Below are 27,058 nucleotides of genomic sequence, written 5' to 3'. Positions count from 1 at the left end.
CAGCCCACAAGATTGATCCTGTATCATCACATTAAATGATACAAAATATCAATATTTCAATATTTTTGCATACCCCTCTTTCCTAATAGTTATGCACGCGATGAAATCTTTTTTGTTGAATTTTTTGTATCATAACAACACTAGCTAGTTTAACTGAAGAGCTAAAAAACTGCTTAAATATATACTGCATACTTTATAGAAAATAAGCAGAAGGAGGATGAATTGAGAGCAAGGAAAAAATTTATGGAAATTAAACAACAAATACACAAATAAACAACAAAATTAAATCCTGCCAAACAAAATAAGACAATAATAAAAAGTTAGAATGTACTACAATTACTGCATAGGAACTTACTAATTGTGTGTTAATGGTAAAATAATTGTTTTGGTATTAGTATTCAGCTATTCCGACTGTAGTTGTTGTTGTTATTATTATTAGTATTATTATTATTTTATAATACATGAGTTTTATATAGCTCTTTTCACAGTAACACAAAGACGCTTCACAATAAAGTAACACTAAAAATAGGATAGGACAGACAATAGACAGGACAGACAAAACAATCATGAGGAGAAGGCATGTGAAAAGGTGTGTTTTGAGCAGGTTTTTTTTTAAGGTGTTCAATGAGTTTCTGAAGGGGGAGAGAGTTCCAGAGAGTGGATGCAGCCATGGCAAAGACTCAAGTTCCCCAAAGTCCGAACCAGTAATAAAGACAAAACAAACTGCAGATTAAACAGTACGTGAGATTAAGTTCAGTGTACAAAAGCAAGCCATAGCTGTCAACATCTAGAATGAGAGAGGGGTAGAAGTTTATAAGTTTACACCTCTTCCTACTCGTTTTTGAGTACAACAATATTACATGTTGATGTCACAATGTTTAATGTTGCTCAAATAAAAAGCACTGAGCTGAACTTATTATGCATGTAAAAAGAATCCACTTTCCTAAATGCCTGTATTCTTTTGTGTGTTTGTTTTTCCAGGAGAACTTTGGCCTGGAGCGCATTGAGGTGAGGGATAACGGGACTGGGATCAGAGCCGAAGACGCTCCTGTGATGGGCGTCCGACATTTCACCTCCAAAATCAGTTCTCATGATGACCTGGAGAATCTGCAAACCTATGGTTTCAGAGGAGAGGCTTTGGGCTCTATCTGTGCTGTGGCCGAGGTGAGGATACTAAAACTTGCATTGAATGTAGAGCTGCCAGATTAAAGGGCTGATATTAAGATGTTTTCTAATCTGTTATTGTACTGTTGTTTCCTCATCAAAACATGCCTGGAATTGTGTTTTGTTTCATTCACACATGTTTAACACACACTCCCTGCATAGTTCTCAAACAGCATTCTCTCAAAAGAAAGCACTCCACCTTGTGATGTCATGTGGTAATACAGGAAATGATCCACTGTGTTTTTAAACTCTATACACCTTCACTAAAATCATTTGGATGTTTTTAGCCCTGGAATTATCAGTTTCTATTGAACAAAATATAAAAGGTTGCTGTTAACTTGAAAACTTCCACTACATGACATCACACTGTAGAACAGAGCAGTTAGAGCTTTGGAGATATAGTAGATATAGTATTTAATAATGCGTGAATCATTGCGCTATTTTAACTAACAATTGACAAAACAAAGACAAAAAACAAGACTTAAATTAGGCCTAAAACATGACTAAAATATTCAGTAAACACTGTTGATCTGTCATTTCTATTTTTAGAGACATTCTATTCTGCATTGTACTGAGGGCTCTCACTGCCAGCTCAGTCCTTGTTATCTTAGCTTTCGTCAGCAGAGGTATAATACTCCCTACAACAGAAACATAGCCAGACTGGACTACCGTATACTAGACTAGAATGAGCCATACTATTATAATGTCTTGAGGGTTCATGTCTCTAGTTCGTGCGCTGATGTAAATAAACTTTTCCTATATCTTCATGCCTCTTCTCTAAAACTCTCTGGTGACTACCATTTATTCTACAACAATTATATTATATTATCATGTTCACTGATATCAGGACATGGGTCATTTTGTGAGATGTTGTCCAGCTCAAGTTATAGGACTTTAATGTATGAACTGATTCAAATGTAGACTAAATAAATATATTTCTATATTCAAAACAAATATGGCTGCTTTCTGGCAGATTTCAGTAGAATCAATGAGCAAAGCACATTATTCTTTTAATCTATTAATTATTGTGAATCTGAGAAACACAATTTTCTTTGTACATTATACTGGCCATTGAGCTTCTTCGTTTTACATGTGTCACAACAAATCTGATTGGACTATCATGTTTGGTTCTGGCTCAAGATGTCACAGAGGGAGTGGGGACCAGACTGATATTCCTCTGTATAAAAAATACAGATATATCAGTCTGGATTTTCCAAGACAGTATTCCTTTTTTTTTTTTCATTTCTTGTAGGTGACTGTGACCACAAAGACAAAAGACGATGACGTGAGCACTCAGTACAGTCTGGACTCCAGCGGGAACATCGTCTCTCAAAAGCCCTCTCACCTGGGACAAGGTGAGACACACGCCTTTGGAGAAAAGACTCTGGTTCTGGTAGCTGTTATACTGCTTCTTAAGTCATAGTCAACAGTTACAAAACATGCTGCCCTTTTTTGAACCCTTATCCTTTTCTAGGGAAGAAGCCCAGGTGGTAGAAACATTTTCAGGGTCTAAATGAGTCTAATTTACATTAACAGAGAGAAGGAAGGGTCATTTTTATTGATAGGTCTTATATTTCAAATTATTATAATTTTTTTGTATGTTGTGTTATAATTTGAAATAATGTATAAATATATAGAGAAATAATAAAAAGCCCAGGAAGCAGCTGCTAGTGATCCAAAAAGTGAAGCAGTTTTTAATAGTAGTCAGAACAATTGTGCATGTACATCAAAAACACAGGTGAGCGGAATAATCCTGGAATAGTCAATCAATATGACTTTATTTGTCTGTAAGGGCCAATTAATGTAGCCTGATTCATCAGCTGGTTTCACTGCGTGGAAACTGTCTGACCTCGCAGCATTGGAATTTGTTTGCTCAACAATCGGTGGGTACTTCTTTATTTAACCAATATTAAGCTTTTCCCAAATCCCATAGGAAGAAGGGCAACAACGTCTTTCCCCTTGATAAAAATCACCAAACATTCTCTTTGTTTCGGCTTTAAATCCTCAATCTCGGGAATTGTTGACAACATGACAACACTGAATATATGGCTCTTCGCTGATTGACTAGTGTCCAGACTCGCACTTCCAGGGTTCTTGCAATCTGTCTAGTGTATTCTAATTCCTGACCTAGTAGCTGGAGAGAAAAAACATCTCACAAGATCATTTATTTTTCACTTGTCAATTTTGTCTCATGAGATCTTGTCCCATCCCTAGTAAACACGTCCTCATTCCAGGTACGACAGTGAGCGTGCAGAAGCTGTTTAAAAACCTCCCTGTGCGCAGACAGTTCTACTCCTCCTCAAAGAAATGCAAAGAGGAGCTGAAGAGGATCCAGGACGTGCTCACTGCCTTCGCCATCGTCAAACCAGAGCTCAGGATCACACTGTATCACAACAAGGTAAAATAGTGTATTGTATTTTGTGTCATCACAAATCTGTACTACAATTTCAAACTCAATTTCGATACTAAGGAATAGACTCTATATTTAATACAGACTCACATATCACTATCATAGTAAAAACACTTTATTTATACCAGGGGTGTGAAAACTTTTTGCATCAAGGGCCACATATCTAAACACAGACGTAGCAGGGGGCCGATCGAGGGCCGTAGACTGCTGCTCAATACAGTGAATAACTGAAATATGTGCATGTTTATCACGTTAGAATGATTCATCAGTCTTTATTCATGCTAAGATCCTTTAAACCACACAGTAAATATTAATATTAGCTTTATCAGGGTAGATTTTCAAAAAAATTGCAGCAAAAAGATAGTTTTTAATTGATGCAAGGTAATTTGGGCAAATTCACCTGGAAACCTGAGGGCCAAGAAAAAATTGTCTGAGGGCTACATTTGGAACATGAGCCATAGTTTGGACATTAGACAATAGAAAGCGATTTTCAACATTACCTTGTAGTATTTTCTTTTCTATTCCCATGTATCCTTATATCTGTATAATCCCTCAGTGGTTCATGGGCATATACTAGTCTATGTGCTCTTATACTTGTTCTGATACAGCTCAACATCATTCTAAAGTCATTCAGGAAAGCTCCATTTCTGTCCTGTTGACAGGGCTTTTTTTTAGTACTGATACTTACTTAAATGAGGATGTAGTTTCAATACTAGTTTTATAATCGATTCATATCTGAGATAAGAATTCTATGGTAAAAGTTTGACTTTTGAAAGTGCAGATGTTTTAGGTTGAAACTGGCACAAAGTTCAGCATCTTCTCATTCATCACATGAACGTCAGAGAAAAAAAAAAATCACAAAATCCTCTCAGACTGTGGTGTTATTTTTAAACCCCAGAGACATGGTTTTCTTTTGGGGTCTAATGAAACATCAATCTAATGACAAAATGGATTTAAACAGCACCTTTTCAGGAGCCTATGATCAGTCCAAGTGTTCATGGTCCTGTTTAGGAGTTTGATTTTCAACAATGGTGAGAGTGACTGAAAAACTGTTGGTCGGTGTTTTCTGGTCTGATTGTGTTAAAAACAAAGCTCAGAATAAAGAGTAACAGAGGTTCAGACAGAGCAGTGCCTACAGTTAGCATCACACCTCCAGGGAATATTGATGACATCAGCTTCAACATACCAACAGACCTTTTTCACAGCGGCCGGAAATGCTGCTATGTAGGGTAAACATCACTTACGTTAATGCTTTTCTATGGCAAAATATCTTCATAAATCTGCCCCATCATCAAATCTTCATCCAATAAGGTCGACAAAGGACATATTCTGTCCATGAAGAATATATCCACAACTATTAAGGTAAGAAAGACGAAAGCGTAAAGGCTAACATGACTAGTATTAGTGAACTACTCCTAAATTATAAGTAACTTGTTCATTCAGACTGATTCTAGTATTAAAATTTTAAATCGATTTCATGATGTAGATATTAGCATAGACAAAGAGATTTGTGCAGTTTAAATGTTAGACATGTAATCTGTGAACATCTGTAGCATTTAAACTGCACAAATCTCCGTTTATGATAATATCTACATCATGAAATCAATTTTTAATTTTAATTCTAGAATCAATCTGAGTTAACAAGTTATTTATTAATGAATTACTTATTACTTATGTCTTATTCATGACCATAACGTTAGTTTTGCTCAGGAGTAGTTCACTAATGCTAGTTGTTGTTCATCTTTCTTACCTTAATAGTTGTGGATAAATTCTTCATGGACACAGTATGTTCTTTGTCGACCTTATTGGATGAAGATTTGGTGGTGGTGCAGATTTATGAAGCTGGTGGAAAATACGCAAGACATTTCCACAGATATTTTGCCATAGAAAAGCATTAATGTAAGTGATGTTTACGCTACATCGCTGCACTTGTTGTGAAAAAGGTCTATTATAATGATTCATCAGTCAATTCAATAATGTGCAGTTATTTAAAGTCACCACTAGAGGTCCTCATTTGTCTGTATTAGAACCATACTGGATTTAAGTCTCATCCCTAGAACCTACTGAAGATCACTGAATGTGAACATGGTGTTAATTCATGCAGCCACATTTGGAATATCCCCAGATAAGCTGTTCTAGCTTGAAACATTTCTGAGTTATAAGATATTTTTCCATAAAGATAGAAGAAAATTCTATCAAATAATATCAATCAATAATCAAATCAAATATCAATAATATCAAATAATATATGGGTTTGCAATTATTTATCTTTTTTATACCATAACATTTCGCATGGTTAGGGTTACTTAAATCACAATACAATAGAGGTTATGCAGATGACATCATAACTTTTGGACCTTTTTTAGAGAAAGGCAACAGTATATGAGTGTCAGTGATGAATAATGACATTTTCCTCCGTAAACAACTCAAAACACCTGCTACAGTTTAATAAGAGTTTAATAAGAAATATAAAAGTGTTTAAATCTGCTGAATATTTAGTTTGTACCTGACATTAAAAACAAGAAAATCAAGTCAGCAGACACACACATACACACACATACAGTTGGACTGAGATAGTGGCATTGAATCTAGTGTTATGTTTATTGATATTTCCTATAAAAACAATAGAAATCATATTAGTATCGAGAGCCATGTTTCAGATGAATATCGGATCAAGAGAAAACTGTATTATAGTATGTCTTGTTAGGGTTAGATTTGACAAGTTAATCAATTAATCCCAACTCATCGATTATTGAAATTGTTGTCAGCTATTGCAGTAATGAAATAATCATTAACTGGTTTATACCTGGGTTCCAAAACTTGTGATGAGCTGAGAGAAGAGGGTTTAGGACTTTAGGAATTACAAACAAATGACACAGGTAATATGTAGCTATTGTGCTTTGGATGAAAGCTCTTTTGTCTGTAAATATGTTCCACCAGGAGGTCCTCCATCAACTTCACTTCAGCTTTATCTGCATACAATTCAGGACAATGAAAATACGAATATTCACGGGCATCTTGGGATCTACACAACTAAAGGATTAAGTAAAGTAAGGATAGTTCCAATTGATTAGCCTTAGTTCAGAATCAGAATTTATTTGTCATTTCAGTTTAAATACAGGTTTTTAGCAGCACAAAAACTGCTCTATAAATAGTTCAAAACACTGTATGTCATAATTAGTGCAGTCCATAAACAGCCCTCGCCCACCTCCATGTCATAAAGTGCTTCTGAGCTAGTGCTTTGGGTTAGTGCCAGGGCGGCATGACAGAGATGATCGGAGTTTTCTGCCTGATGGAAGACCTGCAAAAGTCCATGTGCTGGGCGGGTGCTCTAGTCCTCCATGATGCTGTAGGCTTTTTTCCTGCACCTGCTGATGTAGATGTCTTCAGTCCAGGGTATCTATAGCCTCAGCTCTCACTAGCCTCTGCAGGGCCTTCCTCTCCACCACGCAGAGTTACAGTCTACAGTCTCGGCTGCATCTATAAATGGACATGGCTGAGGTGCTGGCTACCTCGTTCCCAACAGGAAGTGAGCATGGGTTGAGAGTGGTTCCTTTAACTCTGGTTGCAGTTGACTTCTATTGAAAAAGCATCACCTCTCTCTCTGTTACTGCTGCTGTCAGGCTTATCATTCTGACCTTAAAGTGTTCATATTAACTCTGTCTATATGATCCCGGGTTTTTTATTTCACTTTTTTGTCCATATGTCAAGATATGAACATTAATAACAGACCAGTGGTGCCCCCTTTCCCCAAGGTTGCTCCCACTAGTGTTATCAACACTGATTGACAGCTAAGCAGGAAAGGAGGTGTTGCCTTCAAAGGCCTTGCTCCTGATTGGCTCTTTGGTTTCCCTCTCAGAGTTCTAAATATGGTTCCTTGTTGCAGATTAGCCACTATAACGCTAGCCTCAATGAGCTTTATTCGGTTGCAACTGAACACTATGGCTGACACCACACTCCCTTAGTCCACTTCTATTACACAGTCTATGGTTGCAGCCCTAGTTAGGATTTATTTCTAAGAAACTGACTACTATATACAGTATATATATATATATTTCACTCCACTACACTGGTCCTATTAGTTCAGGTTTAGTCTTGGTTTAGTCTTGGTTTAGTCTTGGTTTAGTCTTGGTTTAGTCCTGGTTTAGTCCTGGTTTAGTTCTCTCTCGGTTCTCTCTCTCTCTGACGCGGTTTGAACTTTTGGCCCTGGGTCTCATTTCACAACTTCTTCTCGATCAGTTTTACTACAGTTCTCAATTTACATGTGTCAAAATGTGTCTTTAAGAGCTGCTACGTGCCTCGAGCTCATGTGCGTGGAATACAGACTGTCTAAACCTGCCAGATTAACTTCCATTGAGTCTAAATTAGAATTATCATAAATTGCAACCCTCAAAAGCTGCAGTAATTTGGCAACATAATGTCCCCTATGAGAACTAACTGTCCCATTGTTTCTATAAGGTGTTATTCTGTGTAAAAATGTGCTCACCCTGTAGTTTAGACCTCTGCATTCATGTTCTAAAATTCATGTGATAGCTTAGCAGTTCAGTTTCAGTCGTCTTCTCTCTCTTGGATGTGTTGTAAAATTTGCACAGTGAATGTAATTTGAGCTGGGCGCTATGCTGATTTAAAAAAAAAAAATCAAGATCATTATTGAAACATTTGGCTAAATAATTATCAAATGTAGTTGGCTGTCTACATTTATGGAAACTTCTGTCCATATTTCAGTGTGTGTTGTCACGATACAAAAATGTTGAACTTGATTTCGAAACTAAAAAATAGACTCGATACCATGATGATAATAACATATTATTTTATTTAGACAGTAGAATGTAATTTTCAACATCTAAGTCATAATTTAAGACACAACGAAATCAGCTCAAAATCAGTCTAAAGCTATTGAGGAAAGGTTCATTTCTGTCCTATCAATGGGACTTTTTTAGTATCAATACCTGCTCAAATGAGGATCTTGTTTCAGTGCTAGTTTTAGTATTGATTAGTAGCTGATTTTCAGTACTTAAGTTTTGATAATCCTGTAGTTTAATATAATTACAGGTGGTGGTTTGGCAGAAATCCAAAATGGCTGATCTCAGAAGTGCCCTGGTGGCAACTCTGGGTCCGAGTGTTGTGTCCAACCTGCTCCGTGTTTATCATCAGCACCACGAGCCTGAGGTGAGTCTATCTAAATATTACTTGTCTCTGTGTATGTGATCCAGCCTGCACTCACAAGACTACACCTGCAGGGGGACACAACTAGCTATGCAACTATTTATGTAGAAAAACATACTAGAAAACAGTATATTTATCTAAGACAGATTCAACTTGAGAATCATGATTTTATACTTTTGTTATACATGCTGTCCAAAAAAGCTGACATAATTTTGCAGGCCAATAACTTTGACAATTCTTGTATTGTATGTATGTATAGAAACAGATCAAGAATTTTATTTAATGTTTTATTTTTGTTCTGTTATCACACTGAGCCATGCCTTTCACTCCAAAAAAAGAAGTCATTTTGCATTTTGGAATTTGCTTGCATGCAGTCACCCAAGACTTTGCAGCTTCCCTTCAGTGCAAAATTTGAAAAACTTCACCAACTGGCAAACAAATTTGGACTTGGTACCAAAAATTTAAAGAGGAAGGCTACTTATGCAGGGCTAAAGGACCTGGTAGAAGGTCGAACAAGTTCGTGAAAAACTCTTGCGGAGCCCCAAGAAGTCCGTAAGGAGAACAAGTTTGGAAACTCAGATTCCTCGAATGACAGTTTGGCGTACCAGATGGCCTCATCCATGAATGTTTGAGTAATCTAGTGTCTCTCCTGCACCATATTCGAACTAGGGATGCACTGATACAGCTCTTTCAGTTCCAATATCGATACTTGCTATTGGTATCTGCCAATACTCGATGATAAACAATACCAATGTAAGGGCTGAGAAAGAGATTTTTTTCCCATCAAAACACAGTTTGCTTACTACAGAATTTATCCAACTGTGTTATTTATCCAGCTAGTGCTGTTGAACAAAAAGCTGAAACAATATGAAGCATTCTAGAGTAACATTAGCCAGGAACTACAGTAATTACATTCAGTAAAAAGCCCAACCAAGACATCGGCTGAACCAAGATTTAGCTATGGGCATTTATATATACAGTCCATGCTCCCACATCACAATTCTCCATAAATATATTTATGATATTGTGTTGTGATGGCGCTCTGAAGGGGGAGTGACTTGTAGAGAGCAAAGGGAATGAAGACTCAGAGCATTAAAAATGAAAGTGAAACTTTTTAAACATGTTAATAATTTGTTTTGGTTGAATATAACATTTTCAAAATAAAAGGTAACATGGTGATCTAAATACATGTGTGTTAGCAGTTTATACCCCATAGAAGTGTATTACCGCCTCTTTAAACATCTGTAGTGAGTTTTAATGGTGAAACATGTGGCAGAGGAGCTCACCTCTGTGATGTACCCCGAGGCCCGTCCACATTTGTGGCACCTTTATGGGTCTATAATGTTGAGCTGGCTAAAGCCAAACGTGCTCAAGTTTATATGAGGTGGACAGGGGTCAGTGGAGTTTTGCCTCAGGTCCAGTTTGAGACCTGAATGTGGTTCTTGTTACTGGTTAGAAGGTCAACTGGACTCTTCAAGGAACTGTGTGTATCATTTTGATTTTAGATTACATAAACATGACCTAACAGTGCCAGATATGAATTAAAACAGTTCAATTCAAAAACAGCTTTTACTAAGATGTGATTCTTTTATTTGTATGTCAGTTAATATTTCTGTCTTTTTGTCAGTTCTGTTTGAACGGAATCCTACATTATTAAAATATAAATCACAAATCTCTCTGTGGACAATGGAGAATTGTCATGTGGGAACATGGGTGATGTAGACTTGTGGGCAGAGCTTTGTACAGAATCTTACAGTTAACCGTGAGGAGGGTTCTGACATCTAAAACCTATGTATGTAGGAACAACATTATAGCATGGTCGAAAGCAAAAAAAAAAGTGAATTTTGCATCATAACCCCTCTTTAATACACTGAAGTTATACTATAAATTAATACAGATCATGATAAAAGGATTAAATATTTCACCTTGAGGATAAAGTTTTCCTTCACCTGAATAATATTTTTCTTGCTTGATTTTCAGATTGTTTTGGAGGGTTTTTTTCCTAAACCTGGTGCAGATTACAGCTCCACCAGCTCCTCCAGCCCAGACAAGAACTTCATCTACATCAACGACCGTCCTGTGCACAACAAAGACATCAGCAAGGTACATGTAATCAAAACACCTTATGGTAAAAGTTACTGGTCAGATCTGAAGAGAGGCAATCATACTCTTTATTGCTCAAAATGATCATGAAAAAAACACCTGTAATTGAATGTGTGGATTCCAAACATTTGACACTGGGAAACCCCAAAATAAGTATGTAACTAGCTCAGGACTCCCACTGCAAAATGAAAACAATGCCGACATAAATGAACACCGAGATAACATGTTAAATCGGAGTTAATATTGTTTATTTGAATACTTGTGATATTTGTGAGTTCACAAACTCAGGAGAATCCATCTCGAGTCGACTCCATCTGTTTAAATTGGACCTGAGCAGTGGTCGGCCCAATCACAGGGCTTCTGTGGCAGGGAGAGGAGTTTCAGACAACATGACGACAACCCCAAGCTCCAGGTCTACACCACTGACTGTATATATATATTATATATACAGTCTATGGCCTACACTGAGCAGAACAAACATTTTGGAGATAGTGATGGTGTCTTCTAACACCCTTAATGTGCTAATTATTTCAAAAACTGCAGAATTCGTTTATGGATATCTCTCCTTCCCAGCATGACACCTTTGGTTATACCTGGCTCAAGTTGGTTATGTCATTTTGACAGGTTTGCCATGATTGGCTAAAAAGAAATTGGTGAGTGGGCACTTTGGAGTGGTACACTCAATCAGCTTGAGGCATTTTGCTGCAAGTCCATCCTTTTTCTAAACGATTTCAGAGAGAGCCGTTCCTGATGGACAATGTGTAGAACTCAATTCAGAGTGATACACATCAATCTGGTGTGAGCCAGGTTAATTTATTGTGTGATTAGACCCAATTTCACAAAAAAATACAGTTTTTAAATATAAAAATAAAAAAAATACTGTGTCATTGTACTTCTTTTGTTGTTTTGCAGTTCCTCTGGGGATCGAGCCCCAGATGGAGCGACAGTAGTGTAGTTGTTTGAGTGAGTATTTGTCCACTGTTCAAAAGTCCAGATCCACTGACCCAAAGGTTGGTGGTGCTATTCCATTTCCCACAGATGAATGTTGTCATTGTGTCCTTGGGCAAGACACTTAGCCCACATTGCCCCCAGTGTCTGGTGTATGAGTGTGTGTGTGTGTGTGAATGGGCAAGTGGTTCCTTGATGTAAAGTGCTTTCAATGCCTTGAAGGTGGAAACGCGCTATAGAAAAATCTGCCAGTTTACCTTACGTTTTCCCATTTTCAACATAAAACTAAGTAAATCATGTTGTATCTTTGTCCCTCAGCTGATCCGTGAGCGATACTCTGCTCAGTTCTCAGAGGAGGTGAGGAGCAGGTTTCCCACCTTCATGCTCAGAGTTTGTGTTTCTGCAGCAGCAGTTGATGTGAACGTGACTCCAGACAAGACCCAGGTCCTGCTGCACCACAAGGTGAGGGAGAGGAGCTTATGGAATAATCACAAACATAACATCAGTTTATGAACAGCATCAACAACAGAATCCACTTTGCTTGTGAAAACAAAAACTAGACTAAAACGTCAGGTACACCTAAACTGTAACTACACTACCAGTCAACTGCTTGGACACACCATTGCATTCAGTGATTTTTGGTTTACTTTCTACATTTTACACACATTCAGAAGACATCAAATATATGATGCAAGATATTTGGGATTGTGTAGGAAAAGAAAAAATGTATAGTAAGTAATTAAGTCTTTATTTATATAGCGCTTTTCACAGACATATGTCACAAAGACGCTTTACAGAGCATTATTCAGTATTATTCATTCACTCCACACCCAGTGATGGTAAGTTACTATTGTAGCCACAGCTGCCCTGGGGCAAACTGACAGAAGCGCAGCTGCCATGCCAATCGGCGCGATCGGTCCCTCCAACCACCACCATCACTCAAACACACACACCAGTTTTGGGCAATGTGGGTGAAGTGTCTTGCCTAAGGACACAGTGACAGTTTTTGTGACTGGCGCCCCCCTGTGGCACCTGATTTTCACAGTGGTCTCCCATCCCAGTACTAACCCGACCTCTGAGCTTCTGAGATCTGGCAGGATCAGGCTTTGACAGGCCGGTATAGCTAATGACGATTTTTTTATATTGTAAATTCAAATCCTCAAAGTATCCACCCTTTTCTTTGTTGACAGTGCTTCAAACTCTTGGCCCTTGCTCAGTTATGAATAATTGATGAATTCACATGAAATGGTTTTCACTTCACAGCTGTAGGGTCAAGAAATGCCGAAAGTGCAAAGCAGTGATCAAAGCAAAGGGTGGATTTTATTTATTTATTTATTTATTTTTATTTAAAACAGGTTTTGAGTTATTTTGAATATATGAATTGAAGTCTCCTGAAATGGTTTTCACCTCACAGCTGTGCCATGTCAGTCAATGAAATTAGTAATGAAAAGAAAGAAAACGTGTCAACAATTTTTACAGTTTTTTAGTCAATATTTAAACTGTATTACTGAAATTTACAAAAACTGTATTACTGAAATACTGAAAATGCTTTGCCATCTTCAACATTTATTTAAGTAGTTTTAGTTGACATGGGGTTAAGTCCACACAGTAGTACTTTGCTGTTTTTTATTATGGTGTTTTTGTGTTCCAGGAGGCTGTGTTGGCTGCAGTAGAAGATTTACTTGTTTCTCTTTATGGCCCCAAACCTATCACCATTCAAAGGAGGAGCAACCTGGTCCCAAAATGTCCAATAACGCATCGAATTCAACCAGAGATTTAGAACAAGACCCAATAGTGAAGAGTCGAGACATTTCTACAGAATCTTCGACAACTACCAACAAAAATATTCACATTTCTAACAAGGAAATTCCCAATAACAGAAGTAGCGACATCTCGTTACAGAGCCAAACCTCAAACAGTAGCTCCTCCTCCATAGCTGAAGACTGGATCGTTAATCAAATTCCTTCAAACTTTTCCATTTGTGATGATGAAGAATTGTCTCAGAATTGTGCGAAAGAATCAAATTCAACCAGAAATTCTCCAGAAAAACTTGAATTTAACAATAAAGAAACATCTAAGGACAAATTTACGGCAGAAGATTGGAGCAGAGGGAAAGCTTTGAGAGATCCAGAGTCGAATCAGCCATTGCTACCTGTTACCATTCTTCAACCAAATTCAGAAACGTCTAAAAAAGATGCGAATAAGGAAGCTGAAATTTCAAACAAGCTCGTTTCAAATTCTATCATTGAAAAACGTGCCGCGCTAACAGCTTATGATGTTTTGGCGAACCGTGGAGTGAGGGCGCCAGTCTCCCCCGCCGCTCTGTTCGAGAAGGAGACGAGAGCCGAAATCATAACCCAAAACCCCAAAGCGTCTCTTCACGAAATTAACGAATCCGTCCGCGAAAGATGGAAAACCCTGAGCCAGGAGGAGAAGAGGAGGTGAGTTTTCCAAATCGCGCATTTCCGCAGAGCTGTCTGTCAAATGGAGGGCTGGGAGTGGAAGTTTGAGACATTTAACATAATCTGTGGTCCAGGGGAAGTGCCGGGCCAAAACCCAGAGAGGGACACAACTTTCCAGGGAAAATCCGGGTTTCCAATAATTTGATCCGAACTGTAAATCTTAACGGAATCAACCAAAAACTGCGTCATAATTTGAAGGGGAAGCAGGTTAAGAATTATGTTCACTTTACTTGCCCCGGACAAATACTTTCTAAGAAGGAAAAAAAATAATCTGACAATCCCTTTAAGTTTCTATTGAACAATGGGCCAATATGTAACTTTTTAGCCACAAAAAAAAGTCTAAAATAAAACCTGCATGCTTTTTTGAACTGAAAAACTTACTGTGAGCAGGCTTGCAGCTCCACAAACCTGACTCTTATTTGGCATTTGAAGAGAATATTGTGAATGCAACCTGTTCTCAGTTATCTTTATGCCGGTAGCTGCATAAAGATTATACTAAACCTATACTATGTGCCTATTAGAGTTGTCCAAAGTATTGAAAATCCTATACTAATCGATACTAAAACTAGATCCTCATTTGAGCAGATACCGATACTAAAAAAGTCCCATTGACAGGACAGAAATGAAATTCCTGAATAGAATGATCTTGAGCTATATCACAACAAATATAAGAGCATATAGACTAGTATACACCCATGGTCCACTATGGAATTTACCTGGACCCCTGAGGGATTACACAGATATAAGACCACATGGGAATAAAAAAGAAAGTACTACAATTTGATATTGAAAATCACATTCTATCATTTAAGTAAAAAGTGTTTTTTATTATCAACGTGATATTGGAATCAGTATTATCATGTAGGGGTGTAACAATAACCAAAATATCGTGATATTGTATCGTCAGAAGTCTCAATAATATTGTGGACCATCACAATATATTGAATCATGAGGTTTTTTGTTTAAATTCACTGTTATGGTGCAGCAATAGCTAAAAGAAACAGAGGGAACTACATTGACCATGATCCTTTGCTGTGTTTTGGTCCAAACTATATGAAGAAATAACAGTTCGAAGCACTTTTAAATCTTAGTTCTTTGAATTAAATCTTGTCAAGGCATTTTAAGAGGAAAAAGTAGCATATTCACAATTTTGTTAGCCTCCACAAAATTTCGCACTAAATATCATACCCTGAGATCTAGATATCATTACATCCCTATTATCAAGTCTATTCTTTAGTACAGAAATTTGAGTTTGAGTTTCATTAGTGAAAAACTGGCTGTAGTGTATGATTCATTTCAACACTAGAACACTTACTACCATGTACCAACGTTGTTATCTCATCAAAAAACACGGTTTTAGATGTCATCCATGCATGTTTGAGTCATTTAGCAATCTCTCCCAGGTCCTACTCAAACCTAGTCTGATTCATCAGCCGGTTTCACTTCATGGAAACCGGCTGACCTCGCAGCGTTAGGATTCTTTCGCTTGATAGTAGGTGGGTACTTTTTTATTTAACCAATCGCGGTTGTTTGGTCATGATGTATGTAATGCACCAAATCCTGTAGGAAGAAGGGCAATAATGTTTTTCTCTTTGAAAAAAATTACCAAACATACTCTTTGTTCCGGCTTTAAATCCTCTATCTCGGGAATCACTGCCAACACAGAATGTCTGTCTTCATCTACATCCATCTCAACGCTTTGTTTACTGTTGTGCTGTTCCACAAAAGGGACCCAGACAGACGCGATGAGTTTGACGTCATGGCTTCATAGCTCTTTGCTGATTGGCCAGTGCACGGTCAACAACTTCCAGGGTTCTTGCAAACCGCCTAGTGTATTCCAATTCCTGACCTAGTCAGTGGAGAGAAATGAAATTGAGCGGAGGCACTAGGTGGCGTCAACCTGGCTTACTCAAATCCTCCTTCGAACACGTTAGCTGAATGTTTCTGTGTAAAACTCCGTCAACAAGCCTACGTAACCCACACTCCCACACAACAATCCTCCATAAATATACAAAAACATGATACAAAACTGTATCATACTGCAACTTCACAAACCTGATGTCCAGGGTGAGTGACTTAACGCAGAGAGCAAAGGGACAGGGCACTCATAGCATTTTCAGAACAATCAAAGGTAACAACTTGATCTAAATATGTTATGTGTTAGCAGTTAATACCCCATAGACGTGTAATACTCCCTCTTTATAGGAAGTGCTTGCTCAGGGCCCGCTCTTGCTTATATAATGTATGGAAAAAGACATATGGCCTTTTAAAACATGACGTGGCAGAAACTTGGCTTCTCCTAATGCCGGTGTGAACAAGTGGTGCTGCATTTCTAGGAACTACATGCTCCAGAAAATTTGACTTAATCTTTAACACATGAAAACTATGGGACCATCTGTCTCACCTCTCACCTAAATATTACAGAAACTGGCAGAGTGGTTATCCTGTCGTCTCCCGTCAGTAAGGAGGTTACGGGTTAGACTCCTGATCTCTCTGAGTGGAGTGCATATGTCGGCTTGTCTTGATAATACATTTTGAAGCGTGATGTGTTGCTGAAGTAAATACAGATGACTAGAGCAGATTGAAACCACAAAAACGATTCTAAAGCTACAATAAATAAACACTGACCCTCCGCCACAATTGTTCCATTTGTCATGTTTTGAACTAGAGAGGTAATGATATCCAAATCTCTAGGTACGATACTTATTCTGAATTTCAGTTGCTATACTTTTTCAGTATGTTTCAAATAAAAAATAAAAATTTCACCTTTTAAACATTCAGCACATATATTTTCAACAGTCAAAATTCAGAGTGTAAAATTCGCAGTGAAAATTTTCACCAAAAAAATCCAAGATGTCAAGGTAGAAAGAATTGATGCGTGAATAAGTAGGACAGAGGCTGTTTCCTATTTTTTTTTTTTTTTTTTTTTAGCCCCGTGGCTTATAAAATAAATAAAAGAGATGAGGTTTCGATAAGGCTCATTCTGACCAATCAGATCGCTTCACTGCACCATTTTCTGCTTGTTACTAAATTAGATGAGATCAGATCAGATCACTGGATCGATTCCTTAGGCCTTGGCATCTTGGATCTTTGCTTGAAACTTGAGGGATTTAAAATATAGGATGAATATTTTTTTTTTAATTATATTGAATTTTAAACACTTTCATTAACTGACAGAATAAAAAATTATTCAAACATGTTTTGTTAGAGTAAAAAAAATCTGTGTGAGAAATTTAGTGGCATTTAAAATTCAAAATGTGATGACCCAAATTATCTTTCATATATTTCTTCATGTTCTAGTAATTAGCACTGAACCACAGGACCATGGTCTAAGTCAGGGGTCTCCAACCTTTTTCCTCCGGTGAGCTACCTTTACAAAACGAAAATGCCAGAAAGCTACTCATTTTAACAATCGCAGAAAATAAAGTGTACATAAGAACCATGGCAAGACTTAGTTTGGGTACAGTTAGATAAAACATAAACCATTATTTATTTATGAGTGCACAAAGTCAGGGATCAAAATTTTAGTTTGACAATAATAATGGGCAAAAGACATTTAATTCATCAAGTCTGAGTTATTCAGAACAGTACATGTAATTCAGAAATGTTTTGGTGAGCTACTTGAAAGGGGGTGGAGAGCTACTGGTAGCTCCCGAGCTATATATATATATATATATATATATATATATATATATATATATATATTATATATATTTATTTTTTTTTTTTTTTTTACTATAACTATTAATTTAAGTAGAGAGACTTGTAATTTGATATATTATGATGGCCCCGATATTATTGTGAGACTTTTGACGACACGATATTTCGGTCATTGTTACATCTCTGTATTGAACATTATGTCGATACAGTATTTATCGTGACAGGCCTATATGTGTGTTCTTCCTGTGTTACTGCGGCAGATAGTTATCCTGTCTCCTCTGGATATGGAGGTTGTGGGTTAGACTCATTATACTCTGATGGTTTGGCAAGACACGTACAAACAAAGTGTGTATGACTAGTTTAATAGGTGGCCTTCATTTTTTTTTTTATATATATATTTTGATGTCATATTTTCGGATGGAGGGCAGGGGCCTGTATAACTCTATGGGAAATTTATTGTTGAAAGAAACATCCAAGCTCAGTTTCAGCTATAAACATTGCAACTGATAGTTAATCTGTCTCCTGTCTTCTCCCTCAGGTTTGAAGATAAGGCCCAAAAACAGGCAGACCTCCACGAACAGGCCAAATCTGCATCTGCCGAAACCCCCAAACGAGTCAACGCTCAAGGGCAGAAACGTAAGGCGGCCCCCCTGTCCAACCAGCAGCTCCTAGATGAACTATTCTCTGCTCAGCCCCCAAAAAAGATAAAGGTCAAGCCCTCCAAACCCTCTCGCTCGGTCCGCTGTAGCCTGCTCTCTCTCAGGCAGAACCTCCTCCGCCTCTCCCCTTCTCCCCCACCCTCTCCTCCGCAGGGTCTGTCCCCCCTCTGCAAGCTCTCCTCACAGGGATCATGGTTGGTACTTTCTGGGCGTAAACTCCAAGTCTTGAATCCGTTCCGAGTGGAGGAGGCATTGCTGTTTAAGAGGCTGATGGAGAATAACATACTACCTGCTGAAGATCTGAAGGACCCCATACAGTTAACAGAAGAGTATGTGGCAATGAAATGCATTTTACATCTAATTCTATGTAACTTTTCAGGTTGGGGTCAATCATCATAATGCAGGGAGCAAAGGGAGGGGAGACTCAAAGCGAACTGTTTTTAGGGGTGTAACGATATCCAAGTCTCACGATAAGGATATCATCACGGTATGAACCTCACGGTACGATATTTATTGCAATATCGTGGGACAGCTCATGATATGGTGGAGAGGCTCATGATTTGAGATGGAACAATATCCAAATCTCTCAGTATGATATTTTCACGATATACATCTCACGATACAGTATTTATTGCGATTTTTTTGTGGAGGCTAACAAAAAAAGCCTTGACAAGACTTAATCCAAAGAACTAAGACTTAAAAGTGCTTAGAACTGTTATTTCTTCATGTAGTCTACAATGAAATGGAGCAAAGGATCATGGTCTATGTAGTTCCCTCTGTCTTTTTTTTAGCTGTTGCTGCATCATAAGTCTTCATTTAAGCAATGACACTTGTAATTCGATATATTGTGATGGTCCACGATATTATTGTGACAACTTGAATGATACAGTATCACAATATTTCAGTTGTTATTACATCCCTAATGTTTATATGTTGTTTTCAATGAATAGAGCATTTTCAAAACTATAAGGAAACATAGTGATCAAAATATGTTACATTTTAGCACATATTACCCATAGAAATTAAAGACGCCCTCTTTAACATTATCATATTAAGCCACTCTACATGATCCAGGTGTTTTCATTTCACTATTTTCTCCATAAATCAAGATATAAACATTAATAACAGATCAGTTGGGTGCCTTCTTTTCCCAAGGTCAGATGTGATTGACGGCTGTGTGCCTCATTGCTAAAGATAGGGGTGAGATCCTTCAACAACTTTGCTCCTGACTGGCTCTTTAGGTTGCGCACCTGGATTTCCAAATATGGAACTCTGCTCCAGATTAGCCGCTAATCATTACCTGTTTGTTGCCATGGAGAAGTTATCACTTTGTTTGGAAATATTCACAGTATGGCATATCTAAATTGCATTTATTCAGTTACAGTTGTTTTATTGCTTTGAAGAACATACTTACTGTGAGTGGGGTTGCCTTTCCACAGATTTGACCTGTAACTTGACCTTTCTTGTTTCCATGAGAGACGTTCCATGCCATATTTAGGAACATTTGCTTTTCCAGCAAAGCATTAACATCTCCATGGAGACAGGCTGGTGGCAGACCCCTCACCAGAAAAGTGCCATTGTGCACCTTTAAGATTCATGTGCGCAGAATCTGATGTCCCATGTTATTAACAAGATAACTGTTTAACCATACTCCCAGTACTCCCAGTAACCATTATCAGCCTCAGTATCTTGACATAACAAGAGTACATAATGTCAAAAGCAGAATTGAACCACCAACGAGCAGTATAACATTCTGCCATTTTCAAGCAGACTTATTCTACAAAATTAAAGCTTTTAACCAAGTTGTAGTTGTTCCCCCTTCTCCTTTACTCACCAAACATTTTAGAGTGATTTGTGAATGTTTGAGTATTAAAACGTACTCAAACATTGCTTATTTTCATGATGCCATATTGCCATTCAACTACCATTTTCACATATACAACCACTTCTTTGTACTTACTTCTCCAATGTTATTTTTAATCAATAATACACGTAGGATTTGGCACCACCATGTATTAATGGTACAAATGAAAAAAAAAAAGTTTGCTGTTCACTAGTATGATCTGCAGCAGTGCATTGGAGGAGATGATTCTTTGTTGTGATAACGTTTGCGGCAACATCAGCTCCCACTGAACACCACAGTTTTCTAGCTAGTGGATTGTTTTACTAAGTCGTTTTAGACCAATATTGTGATTTAAATTGTCAAAATTATAACAATGATCCACAAGTGTCTATATACATATAAACAACAAATATATATAAACAACTAATGAACTATATAGCAAGCACAATAGGTCTTCTTTAAAGCCCTCTTCTCTCCACAGGATCCTGGGTGGAGCAGAGTTCCTGGAGGCTCTGTGTGGGATGGAGCAGCACAGCCCAGATCTGGACGGAAGCATTCCCTTTTCAGACCTCCGGCTCGTGGCAAACGGGTTCAAAATCAAACTCTACCCAGGTACATGTGGTCTCGGCTATTTTTTATTTATGGAATACAGAATTAGCCAATCAATGATTAGCCAGTCAGGGACAAAGATGGTCTGTGCATGTTGGAACAAATATGGCTGCTAATACGGAAAAAAGAAAGGACAAAGTATCATTGCCAAGCACCTAAGCAGGAAGGGGACGTTGCCTTCAACACCCTTGCTCCTGATTGGCTCTTTGGTTGCGGTGATACACATACTCTGGTTGAGGAGTTTGGGGTAGGTCTTGGCTCCAAATTGTCTTCTATAACTGCTAGCCTCAATTGGCTTCATTTGGCTGGAGCCAAATGGTATGGATGAGATCACACTCCCTCAGCCCACTTCTTTATACAGTCTATGGTTGCAATATTTATTAATGCGTCAGCCAAGATTACAATACTTTGGAGATATATTGTGCAGCCTTAGTTGTGGTGGTTGACCCCAGCTGACCGTGTCGTGTTGCCCGCGTGCACTGCCTCTCGGTGGGGTACAGAGGACCAGAGCCACTGCCCTCTCAGAAATGTGGAGAATTTGGCTCCGAGCGAGAGGGGCTGTAACGGCACACTTCAGGAGCAAAACACTGGACATTATGCAACTTCTATTTGGCTCAAAACAATCAGGGACTCGAGGAAAAACTCTGGCCTTAAGTTACAAGGCGGATCAAGTCATTGAAATGTCTGCCCACTCTGTCCACTTGCATGTTGCCATGGAAATGTCTTCGCTTTGCTGAGAATGTTCCATAATTTGGCATTATGGGCTAAGCAGAGATAAGGAGGTGCTGAAAAGTTACGTAGTGCACCTTTAAAAAAGCCTGCATAAGTTTTTCTTTAATACAGAGAACAAAAACTTGAAGGTAAATCTTTCTGCACTTTTGTGTTAAATTTTAAAGGCCCTTAATTTTTTTGTACAATTCTGAAACCTCAACAGGTTCTATTTTGATTAATTCAGTTGTTTGAATAATCCTGTACTGTCCTGCTTGAGTGCGTTTACATGTTTGAGTAACCCTTTATTATCAGTCTATCTACATCTCCAAGGCTCAAAACACTCTGTTCTACCTTGTTATGGCATGTTATGCTGGAGTTTTCAAGTTAACAGGTCCTTTTACCTTTTTATCTTTACAGTTCCAGAGCTGAAATTACGCAAATTATTCAAATAAAGATGTATGGAGTTTAAAAACACTTCCTGTATTACCACATGATATCACAAGGTAGAACAGGATGCTTTCTATTTGAGAAAAGAACTCAGTCTAAATACGCAAGGATTTGTGTGTGAATGAAACAAAACACAACTCCAGGTCTGTTTGTGATGAAGAAACAACATTATAAAATGATCAGAAAAGAAGGTAATATAAACTCTGTGCACGGCCCCTTTTAAAATAAACTAAATAAACTCGAGTAATTATCATGACAGGCTTACTTAGATAAGATATGCCTTTATTAGTCCCACAGTGGGGAAATTCCAGTGTTGCAACGCACAATTTCAGAACAGCAGGAAAAGGTAACACAGATAATAAATAATAGCTTAAAATAATTAAAAAATAGACTTAAAAATAATTGCACATGGTTATGAGATGGATCTTGGTGTGAAAGGTTTGAGAGCCTCTGCCTTACACCGGCCTAGTCCGCCTCTGCCTGTCATAACTCATGTGTTTGGCTCTCACTGCTGCCGCCGGGGCCCCTCTCAGTAAAGTAACACTCCATTTGGCCCCGCTCGTGTTTACCTTGGTCTCCGTCTCGGCCGTGAACAACAACATTTATTTATTATTCTTTCCTGGAGATCGGCGGGGTCTGGAGGGTGCATTAACAGAGCCACGTGCTTGTTTTGGCCGACAGGTGCGGGACAGGTGCAGGTGGTTGCCGCAGCGACGTGCGTGCCGTTCGTGGGCGTCTCGGACCTCAGGGAGATCCTCGTCGCCGTGGTGCAGAAGAGGAGCAGAGCCGTGTCCCAATGCAGGCCGCTCAAAGTCCACAACTACCTCAAAGTAAATCAATGTTTTACTGTGTTAGCCTTGGAAGAGCATTTGACAGATTCATATATTTTTCAGAGTATTACTTGGTTTGGTGGGATAGTACCGGTGGTAAATATTCATCATCATTTTACATCAGTTAAGTGTCCGTTTGCAAAGAAAAGTAGAAAACAAAATGTTGAAAAATACAGGAAGTAGCAGTGAGTTCTAAAAATCCCGCAGCTGTCATCAATTCCATCCAAAATGAAGAGACAATTTACACACAAGGAAGACATTTTTCTCACAATTTAAACATTGATTTGACAAAATAAAAGTGGTGTCATAAATTTTTATTGGTAACATAATTTAGTCAAGTTGTGGTCCTTCTTAACATTGTGGTTGCTAGGTAACATGCCTCTATTTATGCTGTATCTTTTGCATGTGTCCAACCAAGAGGATGAATTAAAAAAGCAGAAAAAATAGACTGTGTTGACTGTTACACAGGCTTTATACATGTACCGTATTTTTCGCACTATTAGGCGCTCTGGATTATAAGGCGCACTGTCATTAAATGGTCTATTTTCGAACTTTTTTCACAAATAAACCGCACTGGTTTGCAGTGACTCAGTTGGTCAGTTGTGGCTAGAAGTGGCACATTGCACTCGATTTTCGGTTCGTTCCTCCATTTCATTCCTCGTCTGCGTGGAGTGACGAGTGTGGCTGCGGGTGTTTTTCACTGCGCAGTCGCTGTCTGCTCCATGCGTGTTTGTGTGCGCTGCGGTTGGTGCGGCTATGTAGTTTACTGAAGTCGTGCTGGGACACCCGAGTGGATTTGTGTATAGGGCGCTCTGGATTGCAGGGTGTGCAGTCGTTTTTTTGATAGGGTTGGAGGCTTAAGAGCAATGCACCTACTCTTGTTATGACTTGGCTCACCTCACCCCAGATCTGACCTGTATTTTGGTCTAGTGATGAAAAAGATTAATGCCTTACTATTAGGGAAGTAACAATAACTGAAATACTGTGATATTGTATCGTCAAAAGTCTCACGATAATATCATGGGCTGTCACAACATTGAATTACAAGTTCCTTTGCTTAAATACATGGTTTTATAGTAGCAACAGCTTATGAACATAGGGAACTACATATCCCATGATTCATTTCACTGCAAACAACATGAAGAAAAATGTTTTTTACTTGAATTCTTGCTATTATGACAGAAATAATTCATACCAAAAACTTGTCAAGGCATTTTAAAAGTAAATACGTTTCCTATCTACAATTCTATTAGCCTCTCCAAAATACCGCAATAAATATCTTACCGTGAGATGCATATCGTGATATCGTACCAAGATATTTGGATATCGATAGATCCCTACTTACTACTGATACTATATTTTTTGTCTTCTATAGTTAAGGCTATTATTTTATTGATACTTTGCAGCAGATGTTATTAACTTTTCCTTGGAGGTGGAGCTAACTAGAGGCACTGCTCTGTCTGAAGCTCTGTTACACAAATTAGACTTTACAATCTGACCAAAAAGAATTGATTTACTTAGAACTACAACAGGTGATTTGTGCTGTTAAACAAGTCTCTCACACATTCGTCAAATCGTTTTTCAGTGTTTTCAGTGACAAACCCCCAGCGTGATATCACTGCAAATTATTATTGTTTAAGCATATTTCCCACTGCTACTATATCGATTATTTTCTGTAATGTTTTTGTCACCAGAGTAGCTGCAGGGTCTTAAAAATCTTAAAAAGGTCTTAAATTTCTTAAATTATGTTGTCCAAATCTTATTTTTTTGATAAAGGTCTTGGTCTTGGTTGGTTGGTCATTAATAGAATTGAATCTGATGTTTTTCGCCTGCATAATGGGTGCGATGTTGATCTTAATTTTCTTTTAAGTGGTCTTAAAAAGGTCTTGAAAAAGTCTTAAATTTGGGGTAGTTAAACCTGGAGATACCCTGGTCACATTCTGCACTGTTCTCCTCCTCAGGGTGAAGCTGTGCGACTGGTGCGTCAGATGCCCTCCCATTTCTCCAGAGCCGAGGTGACAGAGACTCTGCAGAGGATGCACACTGAGCTGGAGCAGAGCCACAGGACCTGTCTCCACGGGCGACCTTTCCTGCTCCCCCTGGTGGACCTGCCCTGCACTGACCACGAGGCCCTCGCCCTGGCTGCACCTGCCGCTCTCTGACCAGGTGGGACATCTCCATCCTGTCAGAATAAAGACATTACGGGATATTTGTGCGAACCAGCAACATGGACTGTCAGCTGGTAAAGCAAAGAAGCCTGTCTTATGTGAATTGTAAATATGAATTTCATAGGCCTCTATTCGACTAAAGAAATTCTTGGTTTAAAGACACGTGCCGCAGATCGATTAGTCAACTAAAAAGGAGGCGAGGCAAAAGTTCTCAAATCTATATAAAAAGTATATTTGTCTATCTCACTCAAAGTGCACTCACAACACTACACCTGCAGGGAGAGGTCACACAAAAACTACTATTTATGCAGAGAAAAGTACTAGGAAAAAGTGAATTTATGTTAAGACAGATAAAATTAATAAATCATGAATTTAATCTGACTTTTTACAGAGATTTCTCATTCTCTCACTTACTTTCTGTTGTTGTATAATCAAATAATTAATCAAATGACTAAAGGACTACAGCCATAATTTACATAATAGGATATTACACTATTTCCGAATCCATGTTATAATGTTGTTTGCTCGTTTCATTCACACATGTTTAAAACACAAATCCTGCATATGTTGGCTGAGTTCTTCTCTCAAACTGCAAACACTCCTTTCCACCTTGTGACGTCATGTGGTAATGCAGGAAGTGCCCCACTTTGTTTTAAAAATCCATAAATCTTCACTAGAATTATCTGGATCATTTCAACCCTGGAATTGCTGATCTCTACTGAACCAAAGGTAAAAAGAGCTGCTAATAATAACAGACTCATAATATAAAGAGTTACTCAAACACATGTGAATGAAACAAAACACAACTCCAGGTCTGTTTTTGAGGAGGGAACAGCATTCTAACATGGCTTAAAGCTCACAAGAGTCAATTTTACGTAATATAGGAACTTTAAAGGCACATTAAGCAACTTTTCTGCTGTGGTGAGCTCCATTGAGATGTAACTGCTTTCACATCAGACCAAGTTACAGGTCAGAGCTCACGAAAGAAAGCATGTTTGTCAGTGTGTTTTTGTTTTTGTTTTTACTATAAAAGCAGGTAGCAGATCCTTTACCAGAAAAGTTGCACAGTGTGTTTTTCAGACCAAATGCACCTGGTTTCTATGTTTTGAACTTGATGAGTTGTTGTGAGTGTCTAGAGTTACGTTCATTGAGTGGTAAGAGAAGCCTGCGTATAATATGTACACTGGTGCTGCTGTTTGTCACGCTCACCTCTATGATTTTATGATACCCATTTCACACATTTACCACTCAAGCTACCATAAAGAAATATAACGCTAAACAAACCAAGTCTTCATCACTTTATTTTAACACATTTAGACTATTCTCTGCAGTGCGAACCCTGGGAATAAACATATGTTTAAACTTCAAGGTTTTTGTCTGTGTCTTGCCTCAGTACAGATATATTTTATAAGCAGCTCTTGAGGTTCATGTACAGTATTTTTGGACTAGAAGTCCCTCCGGAGTATAAGTCGCACCAGTCCAAAAATGCGTAATGAAGAAGAAAAAAACATATATAAGTTGCACCGGACTTTAAGTCGCACTTTTTGGGGGAAATTTATTTTATAAAATCAGAGACCAGGAACCGATATTTCATGTTGAAAGTCAAGTTCTAGTAATAACAATAGAAGAGAGAACAACAGACTGTTAACGTCGCATATGAACAGTTCTTCAGATAAACTATAACATAAACAACAGAACAGAACAAGTTTACCAAACTCTCCATCTCACTCCAAATCACTAAATCCATTGAATTCTTCATCCTCGGTGTCACTTCTGAACAACTCCTCGACCTCCGGAGGTAAACAGAGCACCTCTTCCTCTTCTGTGTAGCTGTCCTCAGACTCAACATCAGTTCCAGTTAGAATTATTCAGGCCTTT

The 27,058-nt window shown here is 38.2% G+C and overlaps 1 protein-coding gene across 1 annotated transcript in view; it reads left to right on the top strand.

The window, feature by feature from the left end:
* pms1 (PMS1 homolog 1, mismatch repair system component) overlaps window positions 1-26,548 on the top strand; it is a 28,117-nt gene extending 1,569 nt beyond the window's left edge. Inside the window, 12 exon segments of the mRNA XM_055163714.1 lie at window positions 982-1,164; window positions 2,417-2,519; window positions 3,399-3,562; window positions 8,627-8,743; window positions 10,721-10,843; window positions 12,110-12,253; window positions 13,443-13,503; window positions 13,506-14,232; window positions 18,452-18,901; window positions 20,897-21,027; window positions 22,864-23,012; window positions 24,974-26,548. Coding sequence (XP_055019689.1) covers window positions 982-1,164; window positions 2,417-2,519; window positions 3,399-3,562; window positions 8,627-8,743; window positions 10,721-10,843; window positions 12,110-12,253; window positions 13,443-13,503; window positions 13,506-14,232; window positions 18,452-18,901; window positions 20,897-21,027; window positions 22,864-23,012; window positions 24,974-25,174 — 2,553 coding nt within the window. The 3' untranslated portion in view covers window positions 25,175-26,548.
* Window positions 26,549-27,058: the final 510 nt, after the last annotated feature.

The sequence above is a fragment of the Boleophthalmus pectinirostris genome, unplaced genomic scaffold, assembly GCF_026225935.1.
Source record: "Boleophthalmus pectinirostris isolate CB_2022bp ecotype Guang Dong unplaced genomic scaffold, ASM2622593v1 HiC_scaffold_1, whole genome shotgun sequence".
NCBI classification, from domain to species: domain Eukaryota; kingdom Metazoa; phylum Chordata; class Actinopteri; order Gobiiformes; family Gobiidae; genus Boleophthalmus; species Boleophthalmus pectinirostris.
This window is presented reverse-complemented; position numbering and strand designations above follow the sequence as displayed.